Here is a 16258-nt window from a genome sequence, read left to right as displayed (position 1 = left end):
GGCTTCCCCTTTTTTAATGTTTGTTTTTTTCCCTCTCCCTAAACAGCAGCAGCCAGGGCTTCTGGAAGCTGAAACTGTGATTTCATGGTCTGGCAAAGCTGGACCCTAACATCTAACTGCTTTGAGCAAGTTTGGCCAAGAATATAGGACATGAGGCCAGATCCCTAGGGCTTTACCTGTCTCTCACCAGACATCACGGTTCTGAGTGAAAAGCCATTGGCAAGCACAGCTGAGTGAGGAAACTGGTTTGCTCCTGTGAAGCTCCTGGTCTTTGTGTGAAGCTGGGGAGGAGTCTGCTGCACTACATCAGGTGGGGATGCACGAGTGGGAGGAGATGGTTGGAGTGTGTGTACTGCTGCCCTGTGTGGATGGTGGCCCTGCTAAATGAGCAGAGAGACTTCACATAAAGCCCTAGGAGCTTCCAGCTCCTCCAGGTACTGCTTGCATTACAGATGGGCAGTCTGTAACTCCAGCAGGTTGTGTAAAATTGTGTCACCCCCAGGGGTTCCCAAGACATGCCAGCTCCTGCAACTGCATCTGCTGGATGTACACCCATCTGGATAATCCAGAGGATTTCCTGGGAAGCTCCTGCACAGGCCCAGGGATGAGTGTAAGAGCTCACATGCAAATACAAATCCCACTGTGGGTACAGGTGTTCCCTTGACCACTATCACGTGGTAGGGATGCAGAAGCAGTGCTTTGGAAGTGTAGCCTGTGTTTTCTGTGTTGGCTGAGCTCTCTGGATGCTGCAGTGTCAGCCAGAGGTGACTTATTTCTCATATAACACTTATCACAAACTACTGGGCTGAGCACTCCAATGGCAAAGCTTGGGAATAGAAATGATGCTGGGAGCTGCCTGCACCAGCTCCTTGGGTGTCAGCCCAAGGAGTAATGCCCAGAGGGAGGAGAACAGATCTGCAGCTTAGTGCTTTGTGATTTAACTCCCTTATTGTAAAGCTGGGCTAATATTGTTCATTCAGGTTGTGGGGGTAAAATCTACTCACAGGTTTTCATCTGGGGGGTGAGGAAGGTGGTTCAGGGTGTGTGGCAGCAACAACATGGAAAGTTGTCAGACAGTGGAATGTGCTACCCAGGGAGGTGGTTGAGTCACCCACCCTGGATGTGTGGAAAGGTCATTTGGTTTGGATGTGGTGCTTGGGGATATGGTTTAGAGGTGAACCTTGTGGAGTAGGGTTATTGGTTGGATTTGGTGGTCTTGAGGGTCTTTTTCAAGCTGAATGTTTCTGTGATTCTGTAACACAGGCATCACTGGCACAGGAGGAGTTAAGAAGTTTAGGTGGGTTGTTTGGTGTTTTTGTTTTGGTTTGGGATTTTTTGTTTGTGGGTTTTGTTGGTGAGGGAGGGTTGGGTTTGTTTTGGTTTGGTTTTTACCACATTTTGAATTTACCTCTCAAGACAGAATTTATCTCCTCAAGGCCAAAGGGGTTTTAGAACCCCTTTGCTCAGGGGAGACCTTATTGCTCTCTACAACTACCTGAAGGGAGGTTGTAGACAGGCAGGGGCTGGACTCTTCTCCCCCAGAACAAGAGGACACAGTCTCAAGCTGCACCAGGGGAGGTTTAGACTGGATGTTAGGAAGAAGTTCTTCACAGAGTGAGTGATTGGCCATTGGAATGGGCTGCCCAGGGAGGTGGTGGAGTCACTGTCATTGGAGGTGTTTAGGAGGAGACTTGATAGGGTGCTTGGTGCCATGGATTAGTTGATTAGATGGTGTTGGATGATGGGTTGCACACAATGATCTTGAAGGTCTCTTCCAACCTGGTTTATTCTATTCTATTCTATTCTATTCTAGAAATGGTGGATATGGCACAAATGGTATGGAAACCCCTCAGGAAACATTGACTGAAGAGCTCAGAGAAGCTCTTAACAGCTTCCTAAGGAAAAGCACCAGTCAGTGCAAGCAAGCACAGAGTGGGGCCAGCTGCCTTCAAACCAGCAAAGGGACCACCAGCATCAGCAGCCACTGCAGTCACCCTTCCTTCTGCTTCCCCACACCTTGTCCTTTCCCATCAGCAGATGAGGAGGGAGGACCCCAGCTAACAGCACATCTGTGACGGAGAGGAGGTTCTCCTGGATATTTAGGTATCTAATGTCTGATGCTTTAAATAGGGCTTATGCAAATGCCACCTGACACAAGCTTGCATAACTGCTGAATATGTGTCAACTCAGAATTTGACAGGTAAGTGCTATTCTTCCTCTATATTTTATTTTTGGCAAGAAATACAATAGGACATGATTTTTCTGCCTGTGCATCAAAGGTATTTTTCTCAAATGAATGAAGCTTTCTGGCAAAGTGCTTTTGACCTATTTCATCACCAATGTAACATGTTGCCAAGACATAAAATGCAGCCAAATTGTACCTGTTTGTTTGTGAAGCCATGGTACAAAATGTAGAGGAAGAAAAGCTTTTGAGACGTGGGCTGTTTAATGAATGAGCCCACAGCTATTTCCTACATGGGCTGCTCACGTACAGGGCAGTGAGAACACAGCAGAGTCTTGACTCATGAAGTTCCTATTCACTGGGGGGGGGGAGTGGTGTCAGTCAGAACTGGCAAAGTTTTTTTTTCCCCTGCAAGGGAAAGTTTCCAGAAATGCAGTCTGTACTAAACAGCCTGAAAGAAATCTTGTCTGCCATTCATAATAGCCCACTGCTGAAGGGATTCTTGTCTTCCCTGCATGTAAAACAGACCTCAAAAGTCATGTCCAGGTCCAAAACATGGATAGGGGAGACACCCATGCTCTTTTAGAGAGAGAAGGCTGTAGGAGGAAGATGTCAGGTGCATGAGGTGCTGCATCAATGCCCTGGGAAGCAGGGGAGAAAGGTTTTGTCTCTCTTTGGAAGTATTTGCCAGGATGGTCATCCCCTGTGGATGCTGAGCAGCTGCCACCTGTGAAACAAATAACTAAACCAGTGCCAGCGCCACTGCTGCCAGCACAGGCTCTTTGCCACCAAAGCATCTGCTCTGCACATGTAAAACCTACTAGAGACAAGGCAGGAGGAACCTTGCTCTATGTCACTCACTAAAATAAATTCTTGATGCCCATCTTGGACTGGCTTCAGTCAGCTTAGGTAAAAAATGCTGTGGAAATCTGGATTGCACCTATTTTTCCAGTGAAGTTGTTTCTTGGGCAATAATCCTTATGAGGAGAGGTTGAGGCATCTGGGTCTCTTTAGCCTGGAGAGGGGGAGACTGAGAGGTGACCTCACTAATGTTTATAAAGATGTGAAGTGAGAGTGTCAGGAAGGTGGAGCCAGGCTCTTCTCAGTGATGTCCAATGATAAGGCAAGGCACAATGGGTACAAGCTGGAGCAGAGGAGGTTCCATGTGAACATAAGGAAAAACACCTTTCACTGTGAGCGTGACAGAGCCCTAGAGCAGGCTGCCCAGAGAGGTTGTGAAGTCTTCTTCTCTGGAGACATTCAAAACCCACCTGGACATGGCAGAGGGGTTGAACTGGATGACCTTTCAAGGTCCCTTCCAACCCCTAACATTCTGTGATTCTCTGATCCTTGAGGCACACAATGATGGATTCATCCACCAGTGCTGATGGGGAGGTGAGTATCTTCTGGAGACATAGAATCATAGGAACAATAAGGTTGGAAAAGACCTCAAAGATCATCAAGTCCAACCTGTCACCCAACACCTCATGACTGAACCATGAACCATGGCTTCAAGCGCCACTTCCAATCCCTTTTTGAACACCTTCAGGGGCAGTGACTCCACCACCTCCCTGGGCAGCACATTCCAATGGCTAACAACTCTCTCTGTGAAGAACTTTCTCCACACTTCAAGCCTAAACTTCCCCTGCCACAGTTTGAGACTGTGTCCTCGTGTTCTGGTGCTGATTGTCTGGGAGAAGAGACCAACCCCCACCTGGCTACAACCTCCCTTCAGGTAGTTGTAGACAGCAAGAAGGTCTCCCATAGTTGGTTTTAAAAGTGAAGTTTATCTAGGTGATTGGTTTGTTTTTCCTTTTCTCCGTATGAAAGCAGTTCATTACACACTTGTACCTGTTTAAAGAAGTGGACTTGATTCTCCCTCTGGAGCCAACACATCCCACTAAATGTCACTCCACTGACTTTATTATTTGTGTACAGAAAATCTTTAGTACTGAGTGGAGCAAAACTAATGGCTGGTGTAGTGCCAAGTGCAGGGTGCATTAAAAGCCTGAATGTCTCCTGAGGGATAGGAAATATTTTGTTGCATGTGCAAGAGTCATAGGAGGGTGGCAAATCTTATTTAATGAAAGTGTTTGTATTTTACTAGATTTAGAATCATGGAATTAGAGCAGCATTTTGGTTGGAAGAGCCCTTTAAGGTCATCACATCTAACCATTCCCCAACGCTCCCAGGTCACCACTACACTATGTCACTCAGCTTTTAAATCCCTCCAGGGATGGTGACTCCAACGCCTCCTTTGGCAGCCTGTTCCAGGCCTGGACAAGCCTTTTGCTGAAAACATTTTTGGTCAAATTTCAGTGACTTGCAGAAACAAGTCCATTTGCTAAGTGAGAAGGAAGGGAGATGATCTCCACTCCAAATCATCAGACAGTCCCCTTCTTCTGACTTTGCTGACCACAGATTAGATGTTCTAAATTCCATTCCACACACAAAGTTGTGGCAATTTCTCAGTGTTGGTATAGTTAAAATTCACCATCCCTCTGGATGAAGTGTTAAGTTAGATGAAACTATTGTAGTTTATATGTGGAAACTAAATGTGTCTACACAGGGCTTTAATGTTACACTTATTTCAACAAGACCCAAACAAACAAAAGAGACCTAATCAAACAAGAAAGATCAAACCAAACAAAAAAGACCCACCCAAATGATAAAAAGACCCCACAGCCTCATCAAGTTAGTTATACAGATAGGGGGGGGGAGGGAATTAAAGCAAATCATGCCTGTCCCATGCCTGTGGGACCATTCTGGCCAGGCAGAATTGCTTCCTTTGACTGACACAAGTTTTGTTTGCAGGGGATGAGGCAAGCTCCATGAAGTCTTGCACACCATAGGTGACCTTGATGCCCATTTTGTGCCCATTCTGAGACCACAGTTGCCTGCCTTGCCCACTGCCAGTTCTGCAGCACCCAGCTCCAGAGAAGAGGAGCATGGCAGCAGTGAAGGAACCTGCAGGAGGTTCAGCTCTCCAGCCTGCATGTGATGACACCAGATCCTCCACCACCACTGACCTGGTAAGGTTATAAAGGAACTCATCACTTTATTTGTTTTTCTGTTCACATTTAATACCACAGACACAGCTAAGATTTGAAACATGTATGTGATGCTGGGGGTGTGATCAGTTCATTTACACAGTCCTGTTATTAATGAGCTCACATCTACACAGTCTTTTCAAAGATTCCCAGATTTCTTGTTTCCCTGAGTTGCATGACATCTGCCATCAGATCTGTTTGTCAGTCAACAACAAGCAAGAGAACAAAATGGAGAACAAGGAAGATGTGGTTAGAGGCAAAACAAGTGCTGCTGCTGCTGCTTTTTTGTCCCTTTAATAGGTCAGCACACATCAAACCTGTGCTTGCTGCAAGGGCTTGCGTGGGGACCAAGCTAGGCTCAGGGACCATGCTAAGGAGCAGCAACTATCCCCCTGGCCCTAGCAAAGCAGTGGGTGATGAAACAAACACAGTATGTACAGAAGAGGCCAAATTCTCTTTTGAGTTATACCTGAGCAGCACCGTCAGCTAAAGGTGTAACAGGCAGAAAATGGCCCACCAGTGTTACCAGCAGTTTGAAAGGCTGCAGGACTTCTGCAAACAGGCAATTCATTATGGAGAATCAGTTGTGGACCAGCTGGTAATAAATACTAGAACAAAATAAATAGAAAGCTGCTATTGCACATGCATGCTCCAAAGCTCTATCAGCTGGACCACAAGACCTACGTGTTGGTGTGACAGTAGATGCAATACAAGACACAGTCATTAGCACAAAGGATGCAAAGGCTTCTGGTTTGCTTTTTAGTGGCACAATGAGTTGTAAAAATCAGTTGAATTCAAATTTTTTATGGATCAAGTATGAGAATGTCTCTGCCTGGGATTTATAATGCAGATTTTTTCATCTATTACTTTGTCAGGTCACATTGGTTAAAAAAAGTTCTCAACACTACTGCAGCAAACTAGGACAAGTGCACACTGGGCTTCATGGGGGTAAGGGGCACTGGTAACCAGCTGATGTGCTTGAAACAGAAACCAGAGGTGGTTCACAGGCAGGAGACCTGTCCTCAGCAAACTTCAGGGGCGGTACAGTGGTGCACAGCTTAAGGACAGGTAGCCACAGACTCAGTACAAATATCAAACAGCTAAAGGCTTCCAAGTTCAACCACATTGAGCCGTTCACAGTCAAGCGGAACAGAACAAGTACAAATGATTTAGCTAGTAAAAAAAAAGAAACTGTGACTTTGGTGGGAGATTGCATTCCATGGTTTTATAGCATCACTGCAGCCCTGAAGTCAGCACTGTCCTTGTCCCACTGATATACCTTTTAAAAAAAATATATTACAGTACAGTCATGTTCTAAGCCACTTCTGTGAAGGGATTTTGTTGTTTCCTTTCCTTTCTACTTAGATATGACATAAGGTCATTTACTTTAAGCATGCTTAAAAATGATCCATTTTATTTCTCCTTTTCTTTTTTCAAGAAATTATTTTCCTCATTCAGAGAAAGAAAAAAAAACAAAAGAGGGGGAGGAAAAAAAAACCCCAAACCCAAAACCCCCACACCACACTTGATTTAAAAAGTCAAGATTGTGAAAAGTGTATCAAATTCCATGCTTACCACTCCAAAAAGGCAATTCAGTGTTCTCTCTCTCTCTCTAGGGTCTGGTTATACGTAAGCAAAATTCTTAGGAAAACTTAAGTTAACTCTGGAAAAATTCAGCTGGAATTAGCTGCTGCTGAATTCACACAAACTCTCAAGTGCCCTGGGCTCCATTTTGCCTATGAAGGCTGCTGAAGCCCAGCTCTCCTCCTACAGTCAGTCCTAAAAGATCATGTGGGCAAAGGCAGCAGGGAAAGAGTACTTGAGTGCTGCCCAATTTCTGTGAGCATCTTTCTCCTTTTATAGTCTCAAAATTCAGTTGTTGGGGGTTTTGTTGTTGTTGTTGTTTGGTTGGTTTCAAATCTTTAACTGCCTACATTACATCTTGCTGGCAATCCAGACGATGACAGAAGAAGAGCTTTAATGATTCGGTTTGTGTTTCTTGCCCTCTTTCTCCTTCGTTATGGCTTTCTGGGAAATAAGGGGTAAGTGATGCTCTGCTGCTTGGAAACCACGTGTCATGTGGTAACATTTGGCTCTGTCCAGATGCGAGAACCTTCCTGCTTCCTGCTGGAGAGTCTTTTCTTGGGAAGGGGTTTGAGTCCAAAGAGCCGGCAAGCGGCGACCCGGTACTTCTTTGACATGATGTTGTAGAGGATGGGGTTGATGGCTGCACTCAGGTAGAAGAGGACAAAGGACACCAAGTTGCAGTACTGGCTGATCACTGCTATCTCCAAGGATCCAGCTTCAAAGGATTTGGAAAATAAATATCGTCCCACGTGAAAAGGCAACCAGCAGAGTATGAAGGCAAATACCACCACAGCTAAAACAAAAGCAGAGAAGAAGTTGGTGTTAAGTAGGAATCACACAGAATCACAGAATCAACCAGGTTGGAAGAAACCTCCAAGATCATCAAGTCCAACCAATCACCTAACCCTATCTAATCAACTAGACCATGGCACTATATGCCTCATCCAGTCTCTTCTTAAACATCTCTAGGGATGTTGACCCCACCACCTCCCTGGGCAGCCCATTCCAATGGGCAACTCTCTTTCTGTGAAGAACTTCTTTCTAAGAACAAGCCTAACCATCCCCCTGTGCAGCTTGAGACTGTGTCCTCTTGTTCTGGTGCTGGTTGCCTGGGAGAAGTGACCAACCCCTGCCTGGCTACAACTACCCTTCAGGAGTATTAGAACATGGGGGGATTAGAATTATAGTTTTAAGAGTCTTACTTTTTAACACATGAATCACAAAGTGTGAAAATGCACCCTGTAAGTGTTCAGGTTTGTGTGTCTCAAAACACTCTCTGAGTGTAAGTTAGCAATACTGAGTATACATCAATCACATCTAAACAGGCTGCTGGTATATTGTACAACTCATCTGAGGTAGCCTGCCTCTGACCTACAAAACCTTCATTTTCATAAACAGAAAATTAAAGAATTTAAATGATGAAAAAGAAAAGTATAACAATCTATCATCTGCAATGTTTAACAGAAACAAATTACATACAGTGTGCCAGACTCCACACTGTGGTTTATAATGGAGAATGTAATCACTGGGAAGCAAAATTATTTAAAGAGAGCTTATTTAAAGCAAAGCCCCAGAGTAAAACAAACCACCGGGATGTGGACTTGTAGAGCACACGTGCCAAGGTAAGAACAGGAAGGTGGTGCACCCCTCTAGTCTGTCCATTTTTTTGGGGAACATGGTTACTCCACAAAAAGTAACCCCAAGTATATACTCTGTAACTGCATCATTATCTGTAATACTACATCACCACTATGGTGGTGTTTGTGTGTATATATAATGTGTGTAGCATAACAGGACTGTGTCTATCTTTGAACACCGGCCCGTTTGGATTTGCATCCTAGAGAAAGGGAAACTTTTCTTCCTCTTCATTTCCTGTGTGCTGTTGACCTTTATGATTCTTCATATTGCTTTGAGTGTATCTATTAATATACCAGAGAGAGAAAAACCAGAAAACTCAAGCAAGGTTATATGACCTTCTTAAGCAATTTTTACCAGTGAGCTTGTTCCCTTGTGCTAGCAATCCTGCTTTCTCATGGCAACTCACAGCAGAGAAGAACATTCAAAGGGCTAGAAGGGATGATTACAGACCTCTTTCCCCCCAAAAAACCCCAACTTCCAAACAAGCATTCTCAACTTTAAATGGGTCCTTAGGCAGGATTTATGGTGGACTCTGAACAACAGACCTGAGAGTCAGAGTATATTTTCCAGCCCTGCACCTTCTTGAGCCAACCACTTCCAGGTTTTCCTCAGTATTGCCACCTAAAAATTTCACCTAGCTCGCAAGGGGGGTCTCATTCATGTTACAAATTAATATTTGTAACAAAATTCATATTTCTAATGGCCATTACAAGAAGAATTTTCAGCATAGTCAGTATTTCCACATGTAGGCATGCACAGCCCTGGTCAGACTTCTGACTGTGAGCTTTATGTATGCGGAATTGCATTGATTTCAGCAGGAACAGAGTATGAGAGCTCCTTTGCAATCCAGGCTATACATTAGGTGTTTAATTACTGAGCTAGAAGCATAACCTTTCTCTGCAGTTTAAAGGAAGAGTTGATGCTAATCCCATTTACTTGATGTTCCATGACTTTCTAAAGTCTTAGAAAGTGCCTTCTAAATGATGCGCAGATCATTGCAACCAAGGAGAGCAGACTGCATCGAGCATCTGCTGGTACTGAGCCCTTGTTAACTTCTTTCCTTTCCATCAGATTGATACCCTTTAGAGCATATTGGCGCTCTGACAGAGTGCCAGCCTTGTTGTTGTCAGACCTTGTGAAAGAAAACACACAAAACCCACCCAAACCCAAGTGTCTGAAATACTGTAACTCTTGCAGCAGTATTTCAGGGCAGAAATAAACAGTTATTACTTCGAAATTCTTTATGGTTAAGCAATAGAGAAACATAAACATGGTAGTCATACATGCTAGCAATGTACTTATTGCAAGTGGAAATTCATAACCCTGAAACTCTAGAAGTGTAAATGATTAATTACTTCCAAGGTCACACTTTACCAGACTGAAGTGATTCTATTGATCATAAAATCTAGCTGAAAGGGCACAAAGAATGCCAGGGTTTTATTATCCTTCCTGCTGTTGCATAGTAATAAAGTAGGACATGAACAAAAAATCAGCTAGACTCACATTTCATAATTAAGGTACTTAGGACACACTTGCCACCTCTTCATCTAGCTCGTTAGCCCATTGCTTCAGCCGAGCTGAAATGAGCAGAGCAGAGCAGAGCCCATAGCCATGAAACCTCCATGCAAAGCATCTCATCCCCATGCAAATCCATGGGATGACTTGCACTGCAGAGGACTTTTTTCCTTGGATAATAGCATGCAGCAGCATCTGGATTCTGCAGTTTACAGGCACTAAACTGCAGCACAACTTTTGAGGTTCATGCCTTGAACGCCCACCACATGCACTGACTTAGCACGTTAAAATTTGTGGTTCCATGTGCCGGCAACAGCTGTTGTTTAAACCACTGAGCAGTGTAAATACACAAAGTTAGGAGAGACCGTGTCTGTCATCTTGATCCGGTGCTCTTCATGTCAGGGAGAATTTACAGGCTCATACAGCTGAAAGGAGACACAGTGCTCCCTGCTCAGCACAACCTGGTGTTCTGCTGATAGCAAAATGCAGATTAGTATTTCTAAGCTCACACTGCTATGCCAGTTAATAATCCTAATTTGCAATAACCTCTATACTCTTCCCGTATGACACTAATTACACAGTGTATCCTGCTTACTTTGCAGCTCAACTTTGTGGTTTGAGAAGGGTTTGGGATTGTTTAAAACTCAAATAAGCTCTCTTTCTGTAAATAACATCCACAACCAAAGAGCAAAGATGTTCAAAACTCTCCAGGGCACCAGCTAGTTGTAACTGTAGTATTTGTCAGTGAGTGTTATTAAGGTTTGTTTAACTGAGAGCTCCCAGCTCAAACCAGTTAGAAATAAATCTAAGGAAGGAGGAGAGTTCTATCCTATGAATACCTTGAGGTGTAGCCCTTGGTATGAAACATTTTCAATAAATGCTTTCCTTCGGGAGCAACAACAGTGAGCTACCAGAGCTCGCTCTCTGTCTCTCTCTTCTCACACACAAGCACACACATCCTTTGGAAAAACAGAGTAAGAGCCGTACCTAACATTTTCACAGTTTGCTTGTTGTTCTTATCCCTGATGACAGTGTTTGGACCAATATTCTTTCTCTTTCTCCTCCAGAGCTTCCTCCCGATGAGGCTGTACAGCACGGTCAGGCAAAACACAGGCAGGAAAAAGAAGATGCTGGAGGTCCAGACCATGATGGTGAGGAGCCCCGAGCGGATGGCATACTCAGTTGCTCGGCACTCGTTGGTGCTCAGGGGGTTCGTGCCGTTCTCGTGCTCGACTCCCACCAAGACAAAGATGGGTCCGGCACTAATGAAGGAGATGGCCCAGAGGAAGAGGATGACCAGCTTGACCTTCCCCTTAGTGATGATCACTTTAGCTCGGAGGGGGAAGCAGATGGCAACGTATCGCTCCACGCTGAGGGCAGTGATGTTGAGGATGGTGGAGTAGGTGCAGCTCTCGCTGATGAACTGGAAGAGCTTGCAGAGGATATCCCCAAAGTTCCAGGGCCGGTACTGCCAGAGGCGAAAGAGGTCCAGAGGCATGCAGAGAAAGATGAGCAGGTCGGAGAAGGCCATGCTGGACAGGTAGAAGTTGGTGGTGGTCCTCATGTCCCGGAACCGCGACACCACCAGCATGGTCATGAGGTTGCCGATGATCCCGATGACGAAGAGGAGAACGCAGGCGACGGTGATGCCGGTGAGTACGGGAACGGGGAAAAGGTGCAACGGGGGCTCGGCACCCGTCCGGTTCTCCGCGCCGCGGCCGCCCGCGCTCCCCTCCCGCATCCTGCCGCCGCGGGCTGCGCATCCCCGCCCGGCGCGCCCGCGGAGCGGCCCCCCCTCCCCGCAGCCTCCGCGCCCTCCGCCGCGCTGCTCGGCCAGGTGCGGAAGGCGGGGAGGGAAGAGCGGCCCCGCTCCGCCTCTCCCCGGGCGCTGCTGCTCCCCCCGGCCCCGGGGAGGGCTGGCACTCGCCGGCGCGTCAGAGGAGACGTGGGCGCGCTGGCTCCGCGGGTGCGGAGCGGCTCCGCGCCCTCCCGCGCTGCCCCGGGGCTCTGCCTCGTATCCGGAGCTTCAGGGCGAACACCTTAGCCGAGCCCAGCAGCTCAAGCCCCGCGCGGTTCCAAGAGCGGTATCAGCATCGTCGTTTAAAGTTTGTTCCCGAGTCCCCCGACGCAGGAAGGTCTCAGCTCCGGCGTCCCTCACCTGTGGGCAGCGCGCCGCAAGAGCTCCCTGCCTGTCATCGGGCCGGCTGTGGCTGTCTGCCCGGCTGCTGCCCGCTCCCCTCCTGCCCGCAGCGCTCCCGCCCAGCTCCTGCCTGCTACTCTGCTGCCCGTCTCCTGCCCGCACCGTTTCTGCCCCCTCCTCTCCTCCCCGGCTCCTGCCCTCTCCCCTCCTGCCTTCGCGGTGGCGGGGCAGGTGCGGGATCACTTGTGGCTTGTCGCGAAGGGCGGTAGCGCTCTGTGCGCAGCAGTAACTCTCCGTTACGGCTGTGCTCCTGCTCTGTGCACGTCGAGTCACTGGTGCTCGGGGGTGCGCGGTCCTGCGGGGCACGTGGGGATGGAGTGATGGGCACAGAAATTCAGGGACAGCTGCAACCACTGTCTCCTTGTTTCATATCTTTGTTCTGTCCTTGGATCTTGGCAGGAACCTAGTAAGGCTCCAGTTCAGTGAAGCTGCAGTAATCAGCCTCTTCTATGTGATTTACCTGCAATTAAATTTTGATTCAGCATGTTTCTGCTGCCCTACATGATACAACTCGTGTTCCTTAGCTGCGGACTTCTATCTATTACTGAAGTACTTAAAGGGGCCTATAAGAAAGATCACAGAATGTTACGGGTTGTGGGGGACTTCAAAAGATCATCCAGTCCAACCCCCCTGCCAGAGCAGGATCACCTATACCACATCACACAGGAGGAGACAGGATTTTTATCAAGGCCTGTTGTGACAGGACAAGGAGTGATGGTTTTGAACTAAAAGAGGGGAGATTTAAACTGAAGGTGGTGAAACACTGGCACAGGTTGCCCAGATATTTGGTAGATGCCCCATCCCAGGAGATATTGCAGCTCAGGATGGACAGGGTTCTGAGCAACCTGATCTAGCTGAAGATGTCCCTGCTCATTTCAGGGAGGTTGGACTAGATGACTTCTAAAGGTTTTCTCCAGCCTGAAGCATTCTATGATAGTAAAGGATAATGTTGGACCTGAGAAGAGATAAGATGGAAGCAGCACAAGATGGGGTTAGGACAGTACAGTGACTGTCCTCTGGTCCAGAGTAGCTTGTGGCTCTAAACCAGGACAGTGACACCAAGCACACCTTTCCAACTTGCCTCCCACAACATGTCAGAGTGTGCTACAACACAATCTTTTTCCACTCCTGTTCTCCATCTAGAAGGGCTGCACCCTTTCCTTGTACCCCATCTCTTAGGTGGCAACCAGTGCTCGGCAGCTAGCTTAAGTCACCTGAGGAACAGTTTGATGCTGTCTTTCCAAGGGACCCTCACACACACACATATGTGTCCACCCTATTCACATTGCCATTTCATAGCTGCAGAGCTTTCCTTCGGGCTGGAGCACAAGGTGATGTGAGTCAAGGCTGTGTGACGCTGCACGTGCCTCTAGCTGTGCCTCTGTTCTGTAATTTACCATCTCTAATAGTGCAGGCTTTAGCCTTGGTGCCTTCTCTGCATCCTAATCCTGGGGAATTATTTTTCCAGTTTTATTGGAATCAGCATTCATCATCCCTGCTCTTGAGCCATGTGGCAGTTTTGTAGCAAGTTACTCAACAATTGCTGAGTTTTATGGGGGGATGGCTACACATTAATTACAGCTGAAGATAAGAAAGGGCCTAACGTGCTTCTCATTTTGTTTATCCAGCTGCCTATATAATTGCTTTATATGTTTCTGTAGAAAAGTCATGGGCCATATGCCACCAGTGTACAGTTATTTTCAGCTTAGAATTTTGTGTCCAATCTCATTTCAGTGACATTGCAGTGTGTTATGGAGGAGCTGGTAACTGCCTCTGTATTTAGGCTGCCAAATACTTTGTATTATTACAAAGAATTATTTCACTCTTTTACTTTTTTTCCTCCTGATAAATTCTCAGACCAGTGGCATTAGCTGCAGGATGTTGATATTTGGCAGATAAAATGTCCTGAAGCTATAAACCTGACTTCTGTGTAGGCAGGATCCTTCATTCTCAGGAAATTATTCCAGTTTTTGCTGAGCTGTATCTTGTCAAAACCAACGATTTCCCTTTCCCCAGAGAGAGAAAAATATTTCCTCTCCTCTCCTCTCCTCTCCTCTCCTCTCCTCTCCTCTCCTCTCCTCTCCTCTCCTCTCCTCTCCGAACCTCTCCTCTCCGAACCTCTCCTCTCCGAACCTCTCCTCTCCGAACCTCTCCTCTCCGAACCTCTCCTCTCCGAACCTCTCCTCTCCTCTCCGAACCTCTCCTCTCCGAACCTCTCCGAACCTCTCCTCTCCGAACCTCTCCGAACCTCTCCTCTCCGAACCTCTCCGAACCTCTCCTCTCCGAACCTCTCCGAACCTCTCCGAACCTCTCCTCTCCTCTCCGAACCTCTCCTCTCCTCTCCGAACCTCTCCGAACCTCTCCTCTCCTCTCCGAACCTCTCCTCTCCGAACCTCTCTGAACCTCTCCTCTCCGAACCTCTCTGAACCTCTCCTCTCCGAACCTCTCCGAACCTCTCCTCTCCGAACCTCTCCTCTCCGAACCTCTCTGAACCTCTCCTCTCCGAACCTCTCTGAACCTCTCCTCTCTTCTCCTCTCCTCTCCTCTCCGAACCTCTCCTCTCTTCTCCTCTCCGAACCTCTCCAAACCTCACCTCTCCTGTCCGAACCTCTCCTCTCTGAACCTCTCCTCTCCTCTCCGAACCTCTCCTCTCCTCTCCTCTCCTCTCCTCTCCTCTCTGAACCTCTCCGAACCGAACCTCTCCTCTCCGAACCTCCCCTCTCCGAACCTCTCCGAACCTCTCCTCTCCGAACCTCTCCTCTCCGAACCTCTCCTCTCCTCTCTGAACCTCTCCTCTCTGAACCTCTCCTCTCCTCTCTGCTGAGAGAGCTGAGGGAGAAGAAAAGCATCCCCAGTTTCTTGTCTTTTAAGTGATTTCTTTGGTAATTTTGCTGGGCTATGACAAACTGACACCTCACAAACTTTGCACAATAATGAATTGCTGCCCCTGCTTTGCATATGCTGAAGGGCAGTGGTGAAGACAGTGGTGAGAGAAGATGTAAGAGCTGTGAAGGGTGGAAGGCTTTAGGCCCCAGAAGGTTATCTACTAGCCCTGAGGTGCAAGAACAGTACTTCTGTGTTACCTTACCAACCACAGAAGAAAGTGAAGTTACCAGTGGTTTTTGGATGACAGAAGTGGAGGGAAAGAGGCAAAAGTTTAAGCACTTTTATTCACAGTTTTCTCCATTAACTGGATGTATGAACAAAACAGGTGCTGCCACCAGAGATTTTTAAAAGCCCATGATAATGGACATTCACCTTTCATGGAACTCTTAAAATGTCAGTGCTTTTCTGCAGGAGCTTTAAAGCTGTGTGAAGCACTGGAGATAGGCTACAAGAGTTTCTATTTATGGAGTTTTGAAATCTCTCTCCTGTGTTCCATTCTTTCCATTTTCTTCTCATCCAGTAAAGTTTGAATTCTTGTTTATGTTGTTGTTTGTTGTCATGGAAATATCTGAAGGTTTGGAGCATGTAGAATGATTCTGGCTTTATTGTGGAGAGATGAAGAAGTTGGGAAACAGACTTCAAGGAAGAGATCTCCCATTTAAAAATGATGCACCTCAACAACTTGCAGAAAAGCAAATGCACTCTTTTCTTAATTAGATCCAAGGGCAGAAGATGTTTTGACTTCCATTGTAAATGTATTTTAAGAACAGAAGGTAGCATCTGGTGTGTGCTTTCAAAGGTTGTGGTTTAGCAGCTACCATCAGTGAGTAGTGCTGATGAAATAGCAGTAATCCAGCTTAATAATGTAAAGCCCAGAATGTGCTCAAATGACTTTACAGTTGTTTATGTGGCAGTAAACATCTGCAAGCAGGCTTCAGTACTCTGCTAGTTTATTAATCAGGAAAAGTGTGCTCTAACACCCCTAATTCAAAGGCATCTATTTTAGACTTAGCTTTTTGCCACACTTCAGCTCATTGTGCTGTAGGTCGCACCCCGGGGCATTAATGTCCCTCATTGTTAGACTTGTTCACTGTGTGGAGAGAGAACATGGCGCCTTGGTCACAGCTCTATTTGCTCTGAGTTAAAACTACTTAGTGTTTATTCAATAATTTCTAGCGTGAGAGCAGTAGATGTATCCTG

The 16258-nt window shown here is 46.6% G+C and overlaps 1 protein-coding gene across 1 annotated transcript; it reads right to left on the bottom strand.

Annotated features, from left to right (window-relative positions):
- Nucleotides 1-7275: 7275 nt before the first annotated feature.
- On the bottom strand, nt 7276-11713 carry GHSR (growth hormone secretagogue receptor). The gene is made up of 2 exons (XM_009902352.2): nt 10960-11713; nt 7276-7612 (listed from the first exon to the last, which is right to left on the bottom strand). The coding sequence occupies exons 1-2, from the start codon at nt 11711-11713 to the stop codon at nt 7308-7310; spliced, it is 1059 nt and encodes a 352-aa protein (XP_009900654.1). The 3' UTR covers nt 7276-7307.
- Between the last annotated feature and the right edge of the window lie 4545 nt (nt 11714-16258).

This window comes from Dryobates pubescens, chromosome 13 (assembly GCF_014839835.1).
Source record: "Dryobates pubescens isolate bDryPub1 chromosome 13, bDryPub1.pri, whole genome shotgun sequence".
NCBI lineage: Eukaryota > Metazoa > Chordata > Aves > Piciformes > Picidae > Dryobates > Dryobates pubescens.
The sequence above is the reverse complement of the archived record's forward strand: the minus strand, read 5'-3'. Positions and strand labels throughout refer to the sequence as shown.